At 37.0% G+C, this 24,864-nt stretch overlaps 1 protein-coding gene and 1 non-coding gene across 6 annotated transcripts in view; one reads left to right on the forward strand and one right to left on the reverse strand.

The window, feature by feature from the left end:
• Positions 1–24,864, reverse strand: part of GKAP1 (G kinase anchoring protein 1) — a 94,523-nt gene that overhangs the window by 15,246 nt on the left and 54,413 nt on the right. For 3 of the 5 annotated variants that reach the window (XM_065947179.1, XM_065947176.1, XM_065947177.1), the window contains exon 8: positions 10,438–10,590. The exons of 1 other annotated variant lie outside the window; for it this stretch is intronic. In XM_065947179.1, the coding sequence (XP_065803251.1) occupies positions 10,438–10,590 (153 nt within the window). Of the gene's footprint in view, positions 1–10,433; positions 10,591–24,864 lie in introns of all 5 variants that reach the window. One more of the 5 variants, XM_065947178.1, reaches the window with a different exon arrangement.
• Positions 17,626–17,773, forward strand: LOC136143930 (small nucleolar RNA SNORA12). The gene has a single exon (XR_010658431.1). It is a non-coding gene; the product is annotated as a small nucleolar RNA SNORA12 (small nucleolar RNA).

Raw genomic sequence — 24,864 nt, forward strand, 5'->3', positions numbered from 1 at the left:
TGGTCATGGCAAACACCCTCTTCCAACAACACAAGAGAAGACTCTACACATGGACATCACCAGATGGCCAACACTGAATCAGAGTGATTATATTCTCTGTAGCCAAAGATGGAGAAGCTCTATAGAGTCAGCAAAAACAAGAATGGGAGCTGACTGTGGCTCAGATCATGAACTCCTTATTGCCAAATTCAGACTTAAATTGAACAAAGTAGGGAAAACCACTAGACCATTCAGGTATGAACTAAATCAAATCCCTTACAATTATACAATGGAAGTGAGAAATAGATTTAAGGGTCTAGATCTGATAGAGTGCCTGATGAACTATGGATGGAAGTTCATGACACTGAACAGGAGACAGGGATCAAGACCATCCCCAAGAAAAAAAATGCAAAAAAGCAAAATGGCTGTCTGAGGAGGTCTTACAAATAGCTGTGAAAAGAAGAGAGGCAAAAAGCAAAGGAGAAAAGGAAAGATATACCCATTTGAATGCAGAGTTCCAAAGAGTAGCAAGGAGAGATAAGAAAGCCTTACGCAGTGATATGTGCAAAGAAACAGAGGAAAACAATAGAATGGGAAAGACTAGAGATCTCTTCAAGAAAATTAAAGATACTAAGGGAAAATTTCATGCAAAGATGGGCTCAATGAAGGACAGAAATGGTATGGACCTAACAGAAGCAGAAGATATTAAGAAGAGGTGGCAAGAATACACAGAAGAACTATACAAAAAAGATCTTCACAACCCAGATAACCACGATGGTGTGATCACTCACCTAGAGCCAGACATCCTGGAATGTGAAGTCAAGTGGGCCTTAGAAAGCTAGTGGAGGTGATGGAATTCCAGTTGAGCTATTTCAAATCCTAAAAGACGATGCTGTGAAAGTGCTACACTCAATATGCCAGCAAATTTGGAAAACTCAGCAGTGGCCACAGGACTGGAAACGGTCCATTTTCATTCCAATCCCAAAGAAAGCCAATGCCAAAGAATGTTCAAACTACTACACAATTGCACTCATCTCACACGCTAGCAAAGTAATGCTCAAAATTCTCCAAGCCAGGTTTCAACAGTACATAAACCGTGAACTTCCACATGTTCAAGCTGGATTTAGAAAAGGCAGAGGAACCAGAGATGAAATTGGCAACATCTGCTGGATCATCAAGAAAGGAAGAGAGTTCCAGAAAAACATCTACTTCTGCTTTATTGATAACGCCAAAACCTTTGAATGTGTGGATCACAATATACCTGTGAAAAATTCTGAAAGAGATGGGAATACCAGACCACCTGATCTGCCTCTTAAGAAATCTATAAGCAGGTCCAGAAGCAACAGTTAGAACTGGTCATCAAACAACAAACTGGTCCAAATAGGAAAAGTAGTACATCAAGGCTATATATTGTCACCCTGCTTATTTAACTTATATGCAGAGAACATCATGAGAAATGCTGGGCTGGATAAAGCACAAGCTGGAATCAAGATTGCCAGGAGAAATAACAATAACCTCAGATATGCAGATGACACCACCCTTATGGCAGAAAGAGAAGAAGAACTAAAGAGCCTCTTGATGGAAGTAAAAGAGGAGAGTTAGTTGGTTTGAAGCTCAACATGCAGAAAACTAAGATCATGGCATCCGATCCCATCACTTCATGGCAAATAGATAGGGAAACAGTGAAAACAGTGTCAGACTTTATTTTTTGGGGGGCTCCAAAATCACTGCAGATGGTGACTGCAGCCATGAAATTAAAAGACGCTTACTCCTTGGAAGGAAAGTTATGACCAACCTAGACAGCATATTAAAAAGTAGAAACATTACTTTGCGAACAAAGATCCATCTAGTCAAGGCTATGGGTTTTCCAGTAGTCATGTTGGATGTGAGAGTTGGACTATAAAGAAAGCTGAGTGCCAAAGAATTGATGCTTTTGAACTGTGGTGTTGGAGAAGACTCTTGAGAGGTCCCTTGGACTGCAAGGAGATCCAACCAGTCCATCCTAAAGGAGATCAGTCCTGAGTGTTCACTGAAAGGACTGATGTTGATGCTGAAACCCCAATACTTTGGCCACCTGATGCAAAGAGCTGATTCGTTTGAAAAGACCCCGATGCTGGGAAAGATTGAAGGCAGGAGGAGAAGGGACGACACAGGATGAGATGGTTGGATGGCATCACTGACTCAATGGATATGAGTTTGGGTAAACTCTGGGAGTTGATGATGGACAGGGAGGCCTGGCATGCTGCGGTCCATGGGGTCATGAAGAGTCAGACACGACTATTGACTGAACTGAACTAAAGTGAAAGTAACAAAAGACCTGTATATAGAAAACTATAAAACACCGATGAAAGAAATCAAAGATGACACAAATAGATGGAGAAATACACCATGTTCATGGTCGGAAGAATCAATAGAGTGAAAATGAGTATACCACCCAAAGCAATCTATAGAGTCAATACAACTCTCTATCAAGCTACCAACGGTATTTTTCAGAGAACAATAGCAAATAATTCCACAATTGGTATGGAAATACATAATACTTCAAATAGCCAAAGCAATCTTGAGAAAGAAGACTGGAACTGGAGGAATCAACCTGCCTGACTTCAGACTATACTACAAAGCTACTGTCATTAAGACAGTATGTACTGGTACAAAGACAGAAATATAGATCAATGGAACAAAGCCTAGAAATAAGAAAGCCCAGAGATAAATCCACACACCTGTGGATACCTTATCTTTGACAAAGGAGGCAAGAATATACAATGGAGAAAAGACAATCTCTTTAACAAGTAGTGTTGGGAAAACTGTTCAACCACTTGTAAAAGAAATGAAACTAGAACATATTCTAACACCATACACAAAAATAAACTCAAAACGGATTAAAGATCTAAATGTAAGACCAGAAACTATAAAATTCCTAGAGGAAAACATAGGCAAAACACTCTCTGACATAAATGACAGATGGATTCTCTATGACCCACCTCCCAGAGTAATGGAAATAAAAGCAAAAATAAACAAATGGGACCTAATTAAACTCAAAAGCTTTTGCACAACAAAGGAAACTATAAGCAAGGTGAAAAGACAGCGTTCAGAATGGGAGAAAATAATAGCAAACGAAGCAACTGACAATCTCAAAAATATACAAGCAGCTCAATTGAGTTCATGCAGCTCAATTCCAGAAAAATAAATGACCCAATCAAAAAATGGGCCAAAGAACTAAACAGACATTTCTCCAAAGAAGACATTACAGATGGCTAACAAACACATGAAAAGATGCTCAACATCACTCATTATCAGAGAAATGCAAATCAAAACCACAATGAGGTACCATTACACGCCAGTCAGGATGGCTGCTATCCAAAAGTCTACAAGCAATAAATGCTGGAGAGGGTGTGGAGAAAAGGGAACCCTCTTACACTGTTGGTGGGAATGCAAACTAGTACAGCCACTATGGAAAATAGTGTGGAGATTCCTTAAAAAACTGGACATAGAACTGCCATACGACCCAGCAATCCCACTGCTGGGCATACACACCGAGGAAACCAGAACTGAGAGAGACACGTGTACCCCAGTGTTCATCACAGCACTGTTCACAATAGCTAGGACATGGAAGCAACCTAGATGTCCATCAGCAGATGAATGGATAAGAAAGCTGTGGTACATATACACAATGGAATATTACTCAGCTATTTAAAAAAATGCATTTGAATCAGTTCTAATGAGGTGGATGAAACTGGAGCCTAATATACAGAGTTAAGTAAGAATGAAAAATGCCAATACAGTATATTAACACATATATATGGAATTTAGAAAGATGGTAACAATGATCCTCTATGCAAGCCAGCAAAAGAGACATAGATGTAAAGAACATACTTTTGGACTCTGTGGGAGAAGGCAAGGGTGGAATGATTTGACAGAATATCAGTGAACCATGTATATTACCATATGCAAAATAGATCGCCAGTCCAGGTTCGATGTATGAGACAGGGCACTCAGGGCCGGTGCACTGGGACAACCCTGAGGGATAAAATGGGAGGGAGGTAGGAGTGGGTTTTAGGATGGGGGACGCATGTACATCCATGGGTGATTCATGTCAATGTATGGCAAAAACCACTACAATATTGTAAAGTAATTAGCCACAATTAAAATTAATTAAAAAATTAGTTAATTAAAAGAAGAAAGTCCTTCTGAACATAATATAAAAGAGAGAAAACAAAAAGGAAAAGACTGATATTTAATTTGATGAAAAATCTCCAAAAAACTGAAACAAAATCAAAAGGTAAATGAAAAACTAGAAAAAATGGTCACAGTCACATGGCAGGCATATGACCAATTAAAAATGAAAAAGTGTACAATTTCAGTAGTAAGCAATATTACATAAAACTGGTACATTTAAATTTTTTTCTCAGTGTGGGTAACTGAAGACAATTTAGCTGTAAACATAATTATTTCATGTAAAAACATTGCAGCTGACCCTCGGACAACACTGGGGTTAGGGACGCAAACCCTCTGTGAAATCAGAAGTCCACATATATGGTCATTTAGCATCGGCCCTCTGTATATGTGGTCCCTCTGCATCCACAGATTTAACCAACCTCAACAGAAAAAAAAAATCAATGTGTAAATAAACACAAGCAGTTCAAAGCTGCACTGTTCAAGGTCAGTGTATTACTTAATGGTCTGAAATGTTTACCATCTCTGTATGTAACTGAAAAGTGGTTCATGTTAAGTTTCTAAATTATTGGGGAAAAAGTATAAACCCATATAGAAAAGTGGAAGCACAAGAAAGTATCAATGATAGTTTTCTTCAGGTGAATGAGATTAGGGTCAATTTTTCTCCCACTGTATCTGCAAACCGGGGATCATAAAGATACCTGTTATCTTCATAGTTAACTGTGAGAATTAGATGAAATAATAAATTTAAGTACTTAATATAATATCTAGAAAATATATATTAAGCCCTCAAATATTTATTTTTGCATTATAAGTTCTTCACTTAGGAGTTATTTCTAGAATTTTTACAACAAATGGCACTTTTTAAAACAGAAAACCTTACCGTTATAAGGTACACTCATTTTTTACTAAGTGTTACATTTCATTAAATAAAATTTAAAATTATCTTCTAAGTATATTATACTAAAATGAAAATAAAAAGGTGTATAAATCTATGTCCACAAAGGATTTGTCATCTACAAACAACAAATAAAAATGTGCTGTGTGAAATGTGCCATAAGAAAACCAAAATGCTACAGGGTATAGAGAAAAAAGGAAAGATCATATCCAGGTTTTCTGTGTTTGGGACTGGAACAGGGCAATGAGAGAAAGCATCAGGATAGATATGACATGTGAAATGAACCCTGAGCAAAGCTGGGAATGATTCAGCATAGTGACAAGGAGTGCTCTGGTCTGGCTAGAAGAAAAAACTGGAAAGAGTATGACTAAAGTTATTTAGGCTGAAGCTACACTGTAGAACAATGCTTTCAAACTTATTTGACACTGACCCACGTTAAGGAATGTTTTGCATCATGACTCAATACATAAACATGTCAGTATATGTATATATATTTGCATTTATGTATATAAACATATATACACTGAAACAAATTTCATAAAATATGAAAAGATGTCATATACGCTGATAACTTTTTTTTAAGAGTGCTGGTAGCAACCTACTAAATTTATTTTAGGACTGGTTAAATGGATTGGGACTCTTCATTTGAAAAGCTTGAGGACTTTAGTAAATGATTCAACAGACAGTGAAACTTAAGGACATAGTGTGGCAGGATGGAAGTCTCACTCTTTAAAAAGTACTCTATTAACAGCGTATAAGACAAATTACCTAGAATTAGAAGGCAGGAGGCAGGAAGTCTTATTAGGTTACTGAAATAATACCAGTAAGAGATAATGAGATTCTAAATTAGAGAAATGTTAAAGTGGAAGAGAAGATATATCTGAGAACTATTTCAGAGATTAAAAATTCTGAAACTTTGAGAAACAGAAAAGTGAAAAGGGAGATTCACAGTCGGAACATCCGGATAAAATGACAAAACCCCAAACAGAAAAGATGAGGTCAAGTTGAATGCTTGGTTCGGAAAGTAAATGATGACCTCAAGTTTCAGCATAGTGAGCCTAAGGTATTCATAGAACAAGAGAGTGAAATACACTACACAGGCAGTTGATAAAACAGAGCCCTAAAGACCATTAGAGGGAATGCCAGTGAAGCTGTGGGCTTTCCTGGTGGCTCAGATGGTAGAGTCCGCCTGCAATGCAGGAGACCTGGGTTCAACCCCTGGATCGGGGAGATCCCCTGGAGAAGGGATTGGCTACCCACCTCAGTATTCTAGCCTGGAGAATCCCATGGACAGAGGAGCCTGATGGGCTACAGTCCATGGGGTAGCAAAGTCAGACACGACTGAAGTGACTCAGCACGCATGCGTGCTCAAGCGTGTGCGCGCACACACACATACACATACACACACACAGTGAAGCTGTGGAGAAGTTAGTAATTTCATATCCTGCTGCCAGAAGACAATGTTGATACATATTAAGAGCAACACATTGTTTACATGCTTTGATGCAACTACTATTTTTAAGAATGTATTTATTCAAAGGACAAATTCATCAAAAAAGTAAATAGATGAATATATTCAATGAATACCAGATGACCAATTCTAAACAACCTAAATGTTCAATAATAGGGTAATAGGGCTTCCTTGCTGGTCCAGTGATTAAGAATCTGCCTGCCAATGCAGGGGACATGGGTTTGATCTCTGGTCCGGGAAGATCTCATATGCCTTGGAACAACCAAACCAGTGTGCCGTAACTATTGAGCCTGTGCCCTGGGGCCCGGGAGTCAGAGCTACCAAGCCCAAGTACCTAGAGCCTGTGCCCTGCAGAGGAAAAGCCACCCGCGCATCACGGGTTACAAAAACAAACCCCGCTCACTGCAACTAGAGAAAGCCCCTATGTGCAGTAACAAAGACCCAGCAGAGCCAAAATAAATAAAACCATAAACCTTAAAAAAAACTTACAGAAAATAGTTTTGTTTTTTAAAGAAAAGTTTAAAAAAATACTGAGTAATGAACAATTACAGAATGCTGACTTGACAGAATGTAACTACAGTTTTAAGGGGCTAAATTCCTTATTCTTAGTTATTTTTAAAATACCTATGCATGTTTTCCTGGAAAAGTACTATACAAAAATGAAACCAAGTGTTAAAGACTGACTGAATTAGTGTGGATGTATTTTGCACCTTTAAAAATTTCTGCTACACTAATACACAGTTTAAAATAATTTTAACGCTTGCAAAAAAGTTTTCCCTGAAAAAGGAGTGTGAGAAGGAGAGGAAGGAGGTAGATAAAAAGAAAATATTTTTTAATGGCCTCAATATTCCTTTTTCCCCAACTACACTCAATGACATGACAAAATACTCAACTATTTTACTTATGAAAAATTTTACATGTGCAAAAGAATATATAAATTGACATAGCAAGTAAAAAGAAAAATAAACCAATATGCAAATTATGTGAACATTACCAATATTTTGGCATCCCCCACATTTCTCTCCCCAATCGTATCCTTTTCCCCCATTCCTGAGAATATCCACTATTATGAATTTGTGTTTGTCACTCTCCTCCTTACTAATAGTCTTTTACAACATACAGATGTATCCCTGAGTAACCAGTTAAACTTTCTATTTTTTGGAATTTATATAAACTGCATCAAACTATTAGTATTTGGTGACTTGCTTATTTCATTAAAGATTATGTTTTTGTTATTCATCCATGCTGTTATGTATTGCTATAATCCATTCATTTCTTCTTCTGACTTTGTTGTCACAAACAACTGAGCTTGAATCATTCCTCTTGAAGATATCTCGAGGGTTTAATCTAAGGCACAATTTCTAGAACACAGTCTACCCATCATCTTCAACTGTAGAAGTTAATGCCACATTGTTCTCCAAAACAACTACACCAAGTGACATTACTACCAGTCACCTGTTCCTGCTCTTCTACATCCTCCCCATACTGCCCACTGTCTGATTCCCATCTCTAGTCTTCACCTTCCTTCAGTTATTCCTAGGTACTGCAGTGAAATTAATATTACCATGTAGAACTTTGTCTTCTGCTCAAAAACTTTAAAAAATTATTCTTTTCTATCTCCTGACAAAATCATAAATCAGGCTTTAAGTCCTCCACAATCCTTACAAACCCACTGTGCCAAACTTACACTATACTCCTCAATGAATATTGTCTTAAACTGGTTTGTACTTTACTGCCTCCATCCTTTTATTCATGGCATTCCAGCTTCTCCTCCCTCACCTCCGCATGTTCAAATTCTACTCTCTTAAATTCCAATTCAAAAATTATTTTCTCTTGAGAAAGTCATCTCTTATCTCCATTCCTATGAATTGCCTTTTTTTTGACTTTCCACTTCTGCTACTGTACAAAAACAATGATCTATTAAGCATATGCTGTGTATAAATGCTCTAATATTTTACACCATAATTGCTAACTTTCATAATAACAGTGCATGAAAGGCAGGTAATTTCATTCCAACATAACAGAGCTGATAAACTGCAGTGCTATATATTGTGTTATTAGGCTTGTTTGATTTCAGAGATTATTCTCTTTCTACTACACTGCATCACTTTGACTTTAAAATATCATTAACATTAATTAATAATTTAACTTATGTGTACCCAGCTTTGCTCTACAAAAGATCTGAAACACCTAATTACTTGCTTGAGTATATTAATATGATTCTTACAATGATCTGAGATGGCTTAAAGAATAAGATATAAACCACAAAAGGGAAAATAAAAATCAACGTAAAAAGAGGAAACAAATACACTACCTATAAATGTTAACATGGCTGCTTGCATTGTACACAAAATTTGACAGTCAAGGCAACTCAGGAAAACACCAAATTTAATTCAGTGCTAGAAAGGAAGAAGCTCACAAGTATCTGAGGGCAGGCAAGGATGTCCCATACTAAGCCAAAAATAAATTTTCATGTGATACAGTGTTTTTATAAGGTGATATTATTGCTGCATTGGAATAAAAAATTCTTAAGAGTCTGGCTCCGTTTATGTGTCCTATATAACAACACAGTTTAAGTGTTTAATTTGTCGAATGACTGAATTTATCAGAGGAAACAAAAAACTAACATCCACTGAAGACAGTAAAAGGATGGAAAATGGGCTTTTCAATTTGAAATAGCCACTGGAAGGAATTTATTAAAGTAAAAAAAAATGAATCAAACCACCATTAAGTAGAAATGAGGATATGGCAAAAGTTACACAGCACTGATTTTCAGAAGAGAATATAAACGGGAAGGAGTATTGTCCAGCAATACCTGGTTAAACAAAAATTAAACTGTAATAGTGAAGGCAGACAGTACTTGAGAGCAAATGCTGCATACTGACATGACGGGAATGCCAGAAAGTCAAGGAAGGAAGGGGGAGCGTTCATGGGGACATGACTGAAATTATTATTACACGCTCCAGGCTGAGAGGCCAGTTATTGATAGACTAGAGGTCAACAGAAGGTAAAAAACAGATTCATAGTTTAAGAGGAAGTAAAACAGAAGACTGGTGGTTTATGGTAGGAAAAATAAATGCAAACTCAGAGGTCTCTATATGATAATATCTTTGGGGTTTTTTTCTGTATTTTTCCAAACAGTATTTTAAAATTGAGTACCATTCTTAGCTTGTGAGCCTTACAAAAACAGACTGCAGACCAACTATATAGTTTGCAACCCCTGGTCTGTAGGACAAAATTCTAACTTCTTATTTTCACATTAAAAGACCTTTATAACCTAATTCCAATCTATTTCTCTAATCATGTTATCCCACACTCACTTAAGTCTTTACTTCTTAGATGCATTAATTTTTCAGTTTCCTGAATATTCAGTCTAAAGGCTTTTCATAGCTCTGGGCCATTGCTCTTGCAGTTCCCTTAGGTTTTTCTCTATTTCTCAGTTTATACAGTTATTTGCATTCAAAATCCATTGCAAATGTTACTTCTTTATATACCTTTCCCAATTACCCAAGGAGTGGTCTATTACCTTTTCTATTTAAAAACTTTTTTTTTTAATTGTTCATCTCTCTCTTAAATCCTTCATCATGCTGAGTAATATGCTCTTTACAGTCTACTTCCTCCTATCCCCAACTACCCTGAGTGTCCAAGTCAAGGATGGTCTTAATCATTTTGATATTCCCACTCCCCGATATTGATGCCAAACAATACCAAGCACTATAGTACATGCTCAATAAATATTAACCAATTAATAAAGTACCTCACACTTTTAAATATAAATATCTATGTGTAATAATGACTAAGATAATACACTAAAACTATAGTTCTATACAATCATAATTGAATTCCACTGTTTACATTTTTAAAAAAGGAAAAAAAAATTCACTGTGATTTTAAGAGAATTTTCTATGTTACGTGCCTGGTTGTGCTCATGAGCTGTGTAATTATCTGTTCCATTATATTCTGTAAGCTGCTCTCTTCTTTTTTCTCTAGTAAGAATTTTATGAACATCATCTTCCAGTCTATTGAAGAATCCTCCATCATGTGACAAAGTCTGAGAAGAACTCAATTCCTGTCAAAAATGAATTAAGATTCACTATCAATCAACACAAAAGTGCACGCATTTAATAAACCTAATTGGCCACTAGAAGGATAGAGAATGAAAGAAAAATTATAGTTAAGAGACAATCAACCATCTGATTCTTCTCTATCTTCAGGTGATAATCAGCAGAAACACATATGCAAATGTCCTTTTCTTTACATTTTTTGAGTTGGGTATTGCTTTATTTTTCAATTATTTTTATCCATGTACCATACAATTTATTCATTTAATTAGCACAACTTTTTTTTTAATATACTCATAGAGTCGTACAGCCATAACTCATTCAAAAAGTTTCATCAGCCCAAAAAGAACCCACAATTTACTAGCATCATCTCCCATTCTCTTCTAATCTCTGCCCCCCTCAGTTGTTCTCTAGGCAACACTGATCTACTTTCTGTCTGTATAGATTTGGCTATTCTGGATATCTGATATAAATGGAATCATATAGAATAAGGTCTTTTGTGACTGACTTCTTTCACTTAGCAAAATGTTTTCAAGGTTCATCCATATGATAGCATCTATCGGCACTTCATTCCTTACTGCCAAATAATATCCCATTAATTGATATACCATATTTTACTTCTCCATTCATCAGTTGATGGGCATTTGAACTGTTCCTTCTTTTGGCTACTGTGAATATGGCTGCTATAAACATTCATGCAACAAGTTTTTGTGTGGACATGTTTTCAGATCTCTTATATATCCAGGTATGTATCTAGAAGTAGATTTTCTGGGACATATGGTAACTCTGTGTAACCATCTGAAAAACTGCCAAATAGTTTTCCAAAGTGACTGTACTATTTTACAGCCTATCAATGTACTAGTGTATGAGGGTTCTAATTTCACCACATTCTCACCAACACCTGTTATTATGCATCTCTTTAAATTATGAATACTACAGTGAGTGTGAAATGTGTGTGAATGAGATTCACTGTTGTTCTGAACTGTATTTCTTTGATGGCTAATCGTGCTAAGTATCTTTTCATGTGCTTACTGGACATTTGTATAACTTTTTGGAAAAATGTTTATTCAGATATTTTGCCCAAGTTTTAATTGGGTTACTTTTTATTTCTGAGTTGTAGGAGTTCTTTATATATTCTAAAAGCAACATGACTTGCACATATTTTCTCCCATTCTGTGGCTTGTCTTTTCACATTCTTGATGTGAAAAGTATCCTTGGTATCACAAAAGTTTTACTTTTGACAAAGTCCAATTTATCCAAGAAATCACTGCCTAACTCAGGGTCACCAAGATTTACTTCTATATTTTCTTCTAAGAGTTTTATAACTTTAGCTCTTACACTTAAGTTTCTAATCTGAGTTATTTTTTGTGTATGATATGAAGAAGGGGTCCAAATTCTTTCTTTTGCATGTGGCTACCTAGCATTATTTGTTAAGAAGATTATTATTTTCCCATTGAACTTATCTTGACATTCTTGTTCAAAATTAATTCAACATAAATATTAAAGCTTCTTTCTAGACTCAACTTTACTCTGTCAACCTACATGTCTACCCTTATGCCATACTACACTGCCCTAACTACTCTAGCCTTGTATTACTCAAAGTTTTACAATATATTTGAAAACAATTTTTACATATATTTTATACATGAATGATAAAAAGATGCTTTTATCACAATCTACTCAACTATGTAAAATTACAGATTTTATATGTTCTCCAAGAAAAGTATCATTTCCTTTCCTGTCATAAGACAGACTGAAGAAAATGCTCCTTTCTCTCTTATAGGTTTTCCCTATGTCCCACATTCTTGAGCTTTAATATTCCCTATTTTACCCATTTCAATTGTATTTGTGAGCAAATGACCCAACAGTTCTATGACTGTCCATCCACTTCCTTTCACATTATCTTAGAAAGAGTTTGAAAGAAAAAAAACTTATGTATCAGTGCTTAATATACACAAATGATATTTAAAATGCCTGTAGAGAACTTTATATTTCAAAACACCTACAGAAACATCCCTTTGTTTGAATCTCATTAACATCATTAAGAAACTGATGGAGCAAGAATAATTCCCCCAGAAAATAATCATGGTCACAAGAAGTTTAACTTACCCATGAGTGATTCTTCTGCTAAGTGGTATAGATAGAACTCTAAATCTGCTTCATAAAATACTTCCAGTATATTCTGATAACATTCCATTTCAAAGCAATGAATACAACAATGCTTAAAATACTGCTGAGCTTCTACGGAAGGCACAGCATTTGTTGTTGTTTAGTTGCTAAGTTGTGTCTAACTTTTTTGTGACCCCATGGACTTTAGCATACCAGGCTCCTCTGTCCATGGGATTTTCAGGCAAGAATACTGGAGTGAGTTGCCATTTCCTACTCCAGGGGATCTTCCTAACCCAGGATCAAACCTGCCTCTCCCACACTGCAGGCAGATTCTTTACTGCTGAGCTACTGGGAAAGTCAGGTATAGCATAATGATGGCAACTAATCAGCCTCTGGATTTCACTACTTTAAAGACTGCAGCTCCAATCTTTTTGTCTTCTATTTTTTGATGGCTACTACCATTTACCAGCATGCCTATCCTAAATTTTGTCCTTGATGTTTTTTCTTTAGTGAGGCATAAGCTTTCTTTTCAGCCTAAGGACAGAAGTTCTCAAAAGACACCTTGATAGGAAACTAGAGAAATGAAACAAAAATAAATAAACCACATACCACCCCACCTCTCACAACACGCACACCTCAAAAGACAAAAATGCAGCATGTGTAAGAATACATATTCTTTAAGAAGTCTAGGCAATTCAATGTCAATTTTCTGTCCAAATAATCAAAATCAGAACTTTTCATTTAATTTTATAAGCCCCCAATTATTAAACACTAAGTCAGAAGAGAAAATATGAAAACATCTATTCCAGCCACAAAAGATAACTGAGTTATGTTTGTATGAGAAACAGAAAAAATAAGAGAATAACTTAAGTTCAAAACCTCTGGAAAAGTTATTTTTGAGTAGAAACTGCATGATTTACCTCAGAATATGCAAATTTAAAAGTCGTATTGACAAAGTTACCCCTCCTCCACAAAGACACATATACAGGCTGGAATCCAGAAATTAAGGTTAAAAGCATAAACACTGGTAATTTCCACTAAATGTTTAGAATAGTTTCAAAGTGATATGATCCAAGGATTTAGAAGAAAATGAGAGTGTCATATTTTGGTTTGTTTGTGATATACATAAGGTAGAGTAGTTTCTTCCCTTTGGAGTCCTTCTCTTTCTCTTGAGGAATCAGCTGAAATTTAATTCTTTTGGTTAAAAGAAGTTTTAGATGGAATAAAAAATGTAAAGGGACGTCAGAACCTTTAATATGTATATACACACATGACACATCCCTGTATCTATATGCATATTATATATACATAAATCTTCTGTCATCCACACTTATGATTGCCGCACAACCCCCGAGGACCCTCAGTGCTACCAGGTAACTCCAGTGATTCACCCACTGCAGCAGAGTAAGTGTTCTCTTCCTGCAACATTTTCCTGGCAGAGTCAATTTCAATTTAACTAAAATTTTGAGCACCTATTATGTGTCAAGAATATAGTTAAAAAGAGAGTATGGTATTTGTGCAAGTATAGCTGTATAGATCACTGGAACAAAATTGAGAGATAGGACATAAATCTTCACATTTATGGTTAATTTTTTATGAAAGTGTCAAGGTACTTCATTAAAAAAATAAAATTGTTTTAAACAAATCGTTCTGGGAAAACTGGATATAAACATGCAAAAACCGAATGTGAACTCTTTACATTACACATAAAAATTAACTCAAAATTAGATCATGGAGAAGATTCTGTGAAGATGGCAGAGTAGGAAGCACCAGCAACCCGAGTCCTCACATAGACAATAACTGCACTGGCAGAATCTGATTTTGAAACAACTATTTTGGAACTCTGAAGTCTGTTGAAGGCTTGCAAATTTCAAGGGAACACTTGGGTGGTAAACTGCAGTAAAATTTGGTCAATTTTATATCTCAGTACATTAGCAACTACCCATCCACCACCCTTAGTGATGTGGTAGAGAGCTGTGTGCATGTTCCTGGAGTAGCTTGGACACAACTTATGGGAGCCAGGGTGGGCAGAAAGGAACTTCTCCTCCAAATAGTGGGGACCTGTGCTCTGGTCACTAATTATTGTTTTTCATCACAGAGATGCAGACCAAGAGACAGACAGACAGGCAGCCACTGTTGCTGCACTTCCCCCTCATTGTTGTTAAGCGCCCCCCACCCCCACCCCCCGCTCCAGCTGAAGTGACTTCCAGTGGATTTAAAAGGTTAGTCCTCTCCCCACACCCACTTCATTTTTTGCTTTTCCATTTTTAAGAACCAGACATTAAAAAACAGGCCACTAAAAAACAGTTGCCTGTAGGGGGAAAATTAGAAAGTGACTACAAATGCCTAAGGAAAGGCTCATTAAACATTTAAAACACTAAGCTTACATGTTATGTTGTTCTGTGAAACAGACAGCTGATAATAATAAAAAAAAAAAACCCAAAATAGTAATAAGAAAACACCAATCCCCGGAAGGTGGAGAATCTGATTTCCAGAGTTACCACATTACTACACTCAAATGTTAGACTCAGTACTAGATTCATATTCCACAAAAAAATTACAAGGCATAAAAGAAATAGGAAAGTATAAACCATTGAAAGGAAAAAAAATCAACAGAAACTGTTCCTGGAAAAGACTTATTTATGGCAGTTACATTAGACAAAGATTTTAAAACAATGTGTAAACAAAATGGAGATATAAATAGAGATTAAAAAACCTAAAAGATACCAAAAAGAAATTCTGGAGCTAAAAAGTACAATAACTGAAACACCACATTCATTAGAGAGATTGAAAGGCAGAGTTGTGCATGCAGAAGAAAGAATCAGTAAACTTAAAGATAGGGAAAGAGAAATTATCTAGGCTAAGAAACAGAAAGAAAGAGATTAAAGAAATGCAAACAGAGCCTAAGGGGCGTGTGGGATACCATCAAGCAAGACAACAGACACGCTGTAGGAGTCTTAGGGGGAGAAAAGAAAGAGAAAGTGACAGACTGTGTGAAGAAATAGTAACTAAAAACTTCCCAAATCTGATGAAAGATATGACTATAAACATCTAAGAAGCTTAAAGAACTCCAAGTAAGATGGATTCAAGAAAGACAGCAAGCCACATTATAATAAATTATCAAAAGAGAAAATCATAAAAGCAGCAAGAGGAAGCAAGTCATCATATACAAGAATCCTCAATAAGATCATGAGCAGAAACTTGAAGGCCAGAAGATAGTGGGCTGAAATATTTAAAATACTAAACGAATAAAAAAAACTTTCAACCAAGAATCTTGTAAGTGGCAAAACTCTCCTTCAAAAGTGAGTGAAAAATCAAGACATTCCCAGAAAAACAAAATCTGAAGGAGTTAGTGAGCACCAGACCAGCCAGATGGAGAAGGAAACGGCAACCCACTCCAGTGTTCTTGCCTGGAGAATCCCAGGGATGGGGGCTGCTGTCTATGGGGTCACACAGAGTCGGACACGACTGAAGTGACAGCAGCAGCAGCAGCAGACCTGCCAGAAATGCTCAAGATAGTGCTGGGAAGGTAAAAAGAACATCAGAGAGTAACTCAAAGCCACATGGGGAAACAAACATTACAATAAACGGGTAATTATAAAAGCCATTGTAACAATGGCATGTGACTATACTTTTTGTTTTCTACACGATTTAAGAGACTAATATGTTTAAAAAAACAAACACAAAAACAAAAAATGATGAAGAAGACTAGATCCTATCAGAAAAGATTTTCTACAACTAAAGACATAAAAGAAAAAATTACAATGAGATGAGTGGAAGAGGTGGACTTGTGATATAGTCAAATCCCAAATCCCAAATTCCCCAGGTGCATGACCCACAAATTGGAGAGTAATTATATTTCAGAGGTTCTCTGAGAGGAATGAGAGTTCTGAGTCCCAAGTCAGGCCCCCTAACCCACAGGTGCAGATGAGCCCCCAGAGCATTTGGCTTTGAAGGTTAGTGGGGCTTACTTAATTGCAGGAGCCCCACAGGACTGCGGGAAATAGAGATCTCACTCTTAAAGGCTGAAAACAAAATCTCACATCCACCAGGGCAAGGGAAAAAGCAGTAATTTGATAGAAACCTGAACTATATCTATCTGCTCGTCTCAGAGGGTTTCCTGCAAAGGTGAGGGGTGGATGCGGTTCACCCTGGGGACACACACTGGTGTCAGACATACTGGGGAAAATTCAGTGATGTGAATACTGCTGAAGCTGACATCTGAGCTCACAAGCTCCAAGACCTAGCCTGTAGGCTACAGGGTTGGGATGCTTCATGCCAAACAACTGAGTGGGGACACAGTCCCTGGTACCCAGGAACTCAGGAGAAAAAAAAGTGGGGAGTGGGGAAAAAGTCTTTTGAACTCAAGTGGGAAAAAACTGAGATTTTTGGTTCAATCTCTGTGTAAAAGTTAACTTGTAAATGAATTGTTTTAGTTGACTTGAAAGTAAGAGCTTAAAAAGAAAAAAAAGAAAGAGCTTATAAATTAAATCTAAATATATATAAAACTGGCCAAGATAAATTTTAGGATCCATGATCTAAGAAATATTCAGTACTGAATTGATATCTGTTACTGAAGGTGGCTTAAGCTTGTTTGTTTGATTAATATAGATATGTCTAGGCTTATCAATGTTAAGTATAATATTCCTATTGTACCTAGGTTTGTGTGTGACAGCTATTCAGTCATGTCAGACTCTTTTTGACTCCATGGACTGTAGCCCACCAGGCTCCTCTGTGCATGGAATTCTCCAGGCATTAATACTGGAGTGGCTTGCCCTTCCCTTCTCCAGGGGATCTTCCCAACCCAGGGGCCAAACCCGGGTCTCCTGCATTGCAGGCAGATTCTTTACCATCTGAGCCACCAGGGAAGCCCTGAACCTAGGTTTATTAGAGGTCAAATAAGACCTTATTCTATCTGTTACAAATCTGCTGACAATTGTGGTGGTTTTCTTTCTGGCACATTTGTTAAGTTTTCAAATGGGCCTGACTCTGCCACATATATTATATAGGAGCTGGCAAAGGCTTGATGACAAAGAGATCTCTTTCTAGCCTTTTCTGCATCAGAGATGGCCTCCCACATGTGAAAGGCTGTCTCATAAGTTTAAGTCCTTACAGACAGGATGACATAGCCTGTCTGGCCTGAGGAAAATGTCTGCTGAGGGGTGTTCCTCCACACCTGTGATGGATTTGAAAAAAAAAGAAACAAATCTGCTGACAAGAAAACTAACTCAAAGTGGAAAAAATTTTAAAGAAACAAAATACAAATGAGATAAAGAGCTTTAGGTGAACTTTCAGAAATGATTATATTTTAGGATCTCTCCAGATATTCAACAACTTTAAAGTTAAAACCGTGCTAAAATAAATTAGGTGGTAAGTTTAGTTGAGTAAATTAACTTTAAAAGTAAGCTGGTGTAGAACTTAAATTTGGCTTTTCTGTTAAAAAAGAGACAAGTTTTCTGAAGATGTTAAATTGCCTTTGATAACTGACTTTCAAGTTTCTTTACCTCTTAAATGATCTGTTCTACATTTGCCCTTGAAGTATTTAATTGTTACTTTGGCTAAGTAACTAATGTTTCACAGTGACTTATGGTCCTATCTGAGTGTCCTAAATCCCTTTGATATTTATTGACAAAACTTCCTAAATCAAATTCTAATAAAGCACTTCTGACCAATAGCTATCTTTGGGATGCTTTAGAAGGCTTCTCAAACATCCTAGAGACAGATATTGAACTAATAAGGTTCATTTGGTATGTTGAATTGCATGGGAGGTATTGTTGAATACATAATAAATCTCCTTAGGTTATACAGTATGGTAAATGCTACTAATACAGATATCCTGAAATTAAATGGAGTGCCTAAAATTCTGATAAATGTTATCAGTTCTCTTAAAGTGTTGTCACAGTCATAACCAAGTTCCTTTGTCAACTGCACTGTAATCAGATTTTAAAAGTCTTTTTAAGTCTTTTACCATTATAGGCAGTTGTGGTTTTATTCTGATGCTTTTGCAAAAATACTTCCTTTTCAAGAAGATTTATAGAAAGGACTTTTGGATAAACACAAGTTTCTTATTTTCAGACCATAATCCTGAACTAGATAAGAAATGAAAGGATTCCAATGAGAAGCCTGATGGCTTTACCAAGATTAACAAAAGGACTGAAAGAACTGGTGAATATGTTTATAACTTACATGGTTTCTATCTGAAAAACTACTGGTTTGAGCCTGTGTTTTCCAGGTGTAAGGAAAACCTTTCCCTCAAACTAATTACTAATTACTTACAGTAATTTGGTAAATTATACTTTTGTAAGCAAAGTTGAAACATTTACTTTTTCTGTCTGATCCCGCCATAGTTTGGAAACTCTCAGGTTTCCAGTAGCTTTATCAGATAATTTAGGAAGGCTATCTCACTAACAGACACAGATATCTCAAGAAATTTTGGAGACCTTAACAAGGGAGGAATTCACGTAGATCTGTTAGGTGAAATCTGTGACAAGCTTTTGGCATGACTCTCCTAGCCCTGAAGTTCAGTCCAAGACTCTTCATAAAAGTTTCAGCAAAGCTAAAAAGTCTAAGATCAATTATGGTTATATAGATTGTCAGGCCAAGTTTATTGTAACCAGACTTATTCTGCAAAGAAACTAGTCTTAATTTGGTTATATTTGGTAAAAATGAGGGTAATTTTCGGAAGAAAAGATGTTTCGATAAATGTTAAATGCTGGTTTGTTAATAGAAAAGTGAAAGTCGCTTAGTCATGTCCAACTCTTTAGGACCCATGGACTATACAGTCCATGGAATTCTCCAGGCCAGAACACTGGAGTGGGTGACCTTTCCCTTCTCCAGGGGATCTTCCCAACCCAGGGATTGATCCCAGGTCTCCCACACGGCAGACAAATTTTTATCAGCGGAGCCACAAGGGAAGCTCAAGAATATTGGAGTGTGTAGCCGATCCCTTCTTCAGCAGATCTTTCTGACCCAGGAATCAAATTAGGGTCTCCTGCACTGCAGGCAGATGACTCTTTATCAAATGAGCTATCAGGGAAGACCTTGTTAATGGAGGTCTGTATCTACTAAGACTCATTTACTGAATAGTTCTTTGCTGTTATGCTATGTTAATGTAAAATTTAACTGAATTTTAAGGACACTAAATTTCTTGGGGCTTCCCTCACAGCTCCCAATATGGTCAAATTTATAACCATGACGAGGCCCTGTCAACTACAAACTGGCACTTGTCAAAGGCACTTGCGCATACACACCGAAGAAACTAGATCTGAAAGAGACACATGCACCCCAATGTTCATCACAGCACCGTTTATAATTGCCAGGACATGGAAGCAACCTAGATGCCCATCAGCAGACGAATGGATAAGGAAGCTATGGTACATATACACAATGGAATATTACTCAGCCATTAAAAAGAATACATTTGAATCAGTTCTAATGAGATGGATGAAACTGGAGCCCATTATACAGAGTGAAGTAAGCCAAAAAGATAAAGACCAATACAGTATACTAACGCATATATATGGAATTTAAAAAGATGTAACGATAACCCTATATGCAGGACAGAAAAAGACACAGATGTACAGAACAGACTTTGGGACTCTGTGGGAGAAGGTGAGGGTGGGATGTTCTGAGAGAATAGCATTAAAACAAGTATACTATCAAGGGTGAAACAGATTACCAGCTCAGGTTGGATGCATGAGACAAGTGCTCAGGGCTGGTGCACTGGGAAGACCCAGAGGGATGGGATGGGGAGGGAGGTGGGAGGGGGGATCGGGATGGGGAACACATGTAAATCCATGGCTGATTCATGTCAATGTATGGCAAAAACCACTGCAATATTGTAAAGTAATTAGCCTCCAACTAATAAAATAAATGAAAAAAAAAAAAAAAAAAAGGCATTTGCCATCTGCCTCTGCAGAGTTTGAGCCCTGTGCTGCTGTAGCTGTTGACCTCTGACATGCCCTGAGAAGAATTCAGGGTGGAGACTGAGGCACCCTGTGCTCCAGGGAAACTGGTGGAGCAGGTTTTTAGACAGATATTTTCAGGAACTGATTTCATGATCCTAATCCTTGCATCTATCTAGAAAAGCACTAAATTCCTTCAAGATGACATCAGCTCCTTGCGACTAGCAGAAAATCTTTTGTAAAATAAGTACCTGATTGCATTGAACTCCCTCTTCACCACAATCTTATATGTTGACCTTCCTCCACTTCCTCTTTGGAGCAGTTTCTCAGAGCTATCTGAGGTGCTGTCTCCCAGACTACAATCCTCATTTTCCCTGGAAGAAAACTTAACTCACAACTCTCACATTGTGCATCTTTTTTCGTCAACAGAAGGAAACGATGAAGATTAGCACAAAGTAGAGAAAAGAAAAATAGAGGGGAAAAAATTAATGAAACCCAAGAATTGGTTCTTCAAAAAATTTTTAAAAGTTGACAAATCTTCAACTAGATGGGCTTAGAAAGAAAAGAGAGAAGACTCAAATTACTAAAATCAGAAAGGAAAATAGGGACATTTACTACTCATTACACAGAAATGATTATAAGAGAGTTATTATGAACATATATATGTGAAATAAACTGGATAACCTGGATGAAGTGGAAAATTCCTAGACACACAAAACCTTTCAAGACTAAATCACAAGTAATAGAAAATTGGAATAGACCTGTAACTATTACAGTAAAGAGCCTGAATCAGTAATCAAAAATCTCCCAGCAAAGAAAAGCCCAGGACAAGATGGTGTCACTGGTGAATTCTACCATTTAAAGAACTAAATCAGGGGTGGGATGAGGGGAGAGGAGGGAGGATCAAGAGAAAGGGGATTTATATATATATATCCCCAATGACTGATTCACACTGTTGTACAACAGAAACCAACACAATATCATAAGGCAATTTTCTACCAATTAAAAAAGAAAAATAAAAACAAGAACTAAATCAATCCTTCTCAAAATTTTCCAAAAATCTGGAGAGAAGATAACACTTCCTAAATCATTTCATGAGGCCAGCATAACCTTGATATTGAAGCTAGATAAAGACACTACATGAAAACTACAGACTAACATCCCTTATGAAACATCAAGCAAAAATCCTCAACAAAATACCACGAAACAGGATTCAGCAGTATCTTGTATACTGCTTGAATACAAGAATACAAGTCAACCCACAGAATGGGGAAAAATGTCTTCAAATCATGTATCTGATAAGTGATTAATATCCAGAATATACAGAGAACTTCTAAAACTCAGTAACAACAACAACCAAACAACTAAATTTAAAAAATGGACAAATGACTACAACAGACAGGTCTCCAAAGAAGATAAATGAATAGCCAATAAGCACATGAAAAGATCCTCAACATCACTTCATTAGGGAAGTGCAAATCAAAATTACAATGAGATACTACCTCACACCCATTAGGATGGGTATTGCCAGAAAAAAATAAGACAAGAGTTTGCAATGAAGTGGAGAAACTGTAACTCTTGCACACTGTTGGTGGTATAGCTTCTGTATAAAAGTAGTAAATCCCTCAAAAAATTAAAAAGAGAATTACCACATGATCCAGAAATTCTACTTCAGGGCATATTCCCAAAGGAACTGAAGGCAGAGTATCAAAGAGGTATCTGTACACCCATGTTCACAGCAGCATTATTCCCAACAGCTAAAACATGGAAGCAACCCAAGTCACCGGCACCAAATGGATAAACAAAATGTGGTATATACATAAATTGGACTATTAACCTTAAAAACAAAGGAAATTCTGCAATATGCTACAACACAGATGAAAACCTGAGGATATTACAGTAAGTGAAATAAGTCAGTCACAATAAGACAAATATTTATGTATGATTCCACTTCTATTGGCAGTCAAAGTCAGAAAGTAGAATGGTGGCTGCCAGTGTTGGCCAGGGAGAAAGAGGAGTTATTGTTTAATAGGTACAGATTTTATAAGATGAACAGAGCTATGGGGACGAATGGTGGTGATGGGCACACAACAACGTGAACATACTTAATACCACTAAACTGTATACTTTAAAATGGCTAAAGTGGTAAGTTTATAAAAAAAAAAAATGGATTACAGACTTTCAAGGAAGAATTAAAACCATAAAATAAATTATTGTGGCCTAATTTAATAATAATAAATTATTATTAGCCTGGGTTAGGTAAAGAGTTACTAAATGAACACCAAAAGCATGACTTATAAAAGAAAAAATTGATAAACTAGATGGCAACATTCTTTGTTTTTCAAAAGAACGTTAAGAACGTAAGAAGGCAAGTCATGGCCTAGAAGAGAACATTTGCAAGTCATATATTTAATAAAGGTTCTGAATCAAGAATATCTAAAGGAACTTTAGAAAAGAATAATAAGACAACACACTTTAAAATGGGCAGAAGATATGAATAAATATTTCCCCAAATAAGATGCAATAGCCGATGAGTAAATAAAAAGATGTTACAAATCAATAATTATTAGGGAAATGCAAGTTAAAATGAGACAACCACTCATATAGCCACTAGCTATAATCAAAACAAGAGACAATATCAAGTGTTAGCAGGGATGTGGAGAAACTGGGACCCTCATACATTGCTGGTGGGAATGATAAACAGTACAGTCACTTTGGAAAACAGCTTGACAAGACACTTAAATAAAAGTCAAACATAAATTTCCATACAATCCAGCAATTTCACTCCTAAGTATCCACCTAAGAGAAATGAAAACACCTCCACACAAAGACAAGCATCAGATGTTGGTAGCAAATGTCCATCAACTAGGGAATAAACAACATGTATGCAATGGAATGTTACTCAACAATAAAGTAAGATGAATTATTAATTCGACACATGCTATAACATAGATAAACCTCAAAAACATCATTCTAGGGACTTCCCCGGCAGTCCGGTGTTTATGAATTTAGGTTTCCAATGCAGAGGATGTGGGATGAATCCCTAATTGGGGAATTAAGATCCCACATGCCATGTGGCATTGCCAAGCAAACAAAAAAAATAAACATTTTGCTAAGTGAAAGAAGTCAGATATGAAAGAATACATTATGAGTCCATTCATATTGTGTGTGTGCGGCACGCACGCATGCGCTCAATTGTGTCTGACTCTTTTTGTGACCCCATGGACTGTAGCAGGCTCCTCTGTCCATGGGATTACCCAGGCAAGAATACTGGAGTGGGCTGCCACTTCCTAATCCAGGGAATCTTCCCGACCCAGGCATCGAACCCAGGTCTCTTGTGTTTCTTGCATTGGCTGGCAGATTATTTACCACTAGCGCCACCTGGGAAGCCAATCACATTGAGTTCAGTTCAGTTGCTCAGTCGTGTCTGACTCTTTGCGACCCCATGAATCGCAGCACGCCAGGCCTCCCTGTCCATCCAAACTCCCAGAGTTTACTCAAACTCATGTCCATTGAGTCGGTGATGCCATCCAGCCATCTCATCCTCTGTCGTCCCCTTCTCCTCCTGCCCCCAATCCCTCCCAGCATCAGGGTCTTTTCCAATGAGTCAACTCTTCGCATCAGGTGGCCAAAGTATTGGAGTTTTCAGCTTCAGCATCAGTCCTTCCAATGAACACCCAGGACTGATCTCCTTTAGGATGGACTGGTTGGATCTCCTTGCAGTCCAAGGGACTCTCAAGAGTCTTCTCCCACACCACAGTTCAAAAGCATCAATTTTTCGGTGCTCAGCTTTCTTCACAGTCCAACTCTCACATCCATACATGACCACTGGAAAATCCACAGCCTTGACCAGATGGACCTTTGTTGGCAAAGTAATGTCTCTGCTTTTTAATATGCTATCTAGGTTGGTCATAACTTTCCTTCCAAGGAGTAAGCATCTTTTAATTTAATGACTGCAACACCATCTGCAGTGATTTTGGAGTTCAAAAAAATAAAGTCTGACATCTATTTCCCATGAAGTGATGGGACCAGATACCATGATCTTAGTTTTCTGAATGTTAAGCTTTAAGCCAACTTTTTCACTCTTCTCTTTCACTTTCATCAAGAGGCTTTTTAGTTCATCTTCACTTTCTGCCATAAGGATGGTGACATCTGCATATCTGAGGTTATTGATATTTCTCCCGGCAATCATGATTCCAGCTTGTGCTTCTTCCAGCCCAGCGTTTCTCATGATGTACTCTGCATAGAAGTTAAATAAGCAGGGTGACA

This window comes from Muntiacus reevesi, chromosome 10 (genome assembly GCF_963930625.1).
Source record: "Muntiacus reevesi chromosome 10, mMunRee1.1, whole genome shotgun sequence".
Lineage (NCBI taxonomy): Eukaryota > Metazoa > Chordata > Mammalia > Artiodactyla > Cervidae > Muntiacus > Muntiacus reevesi.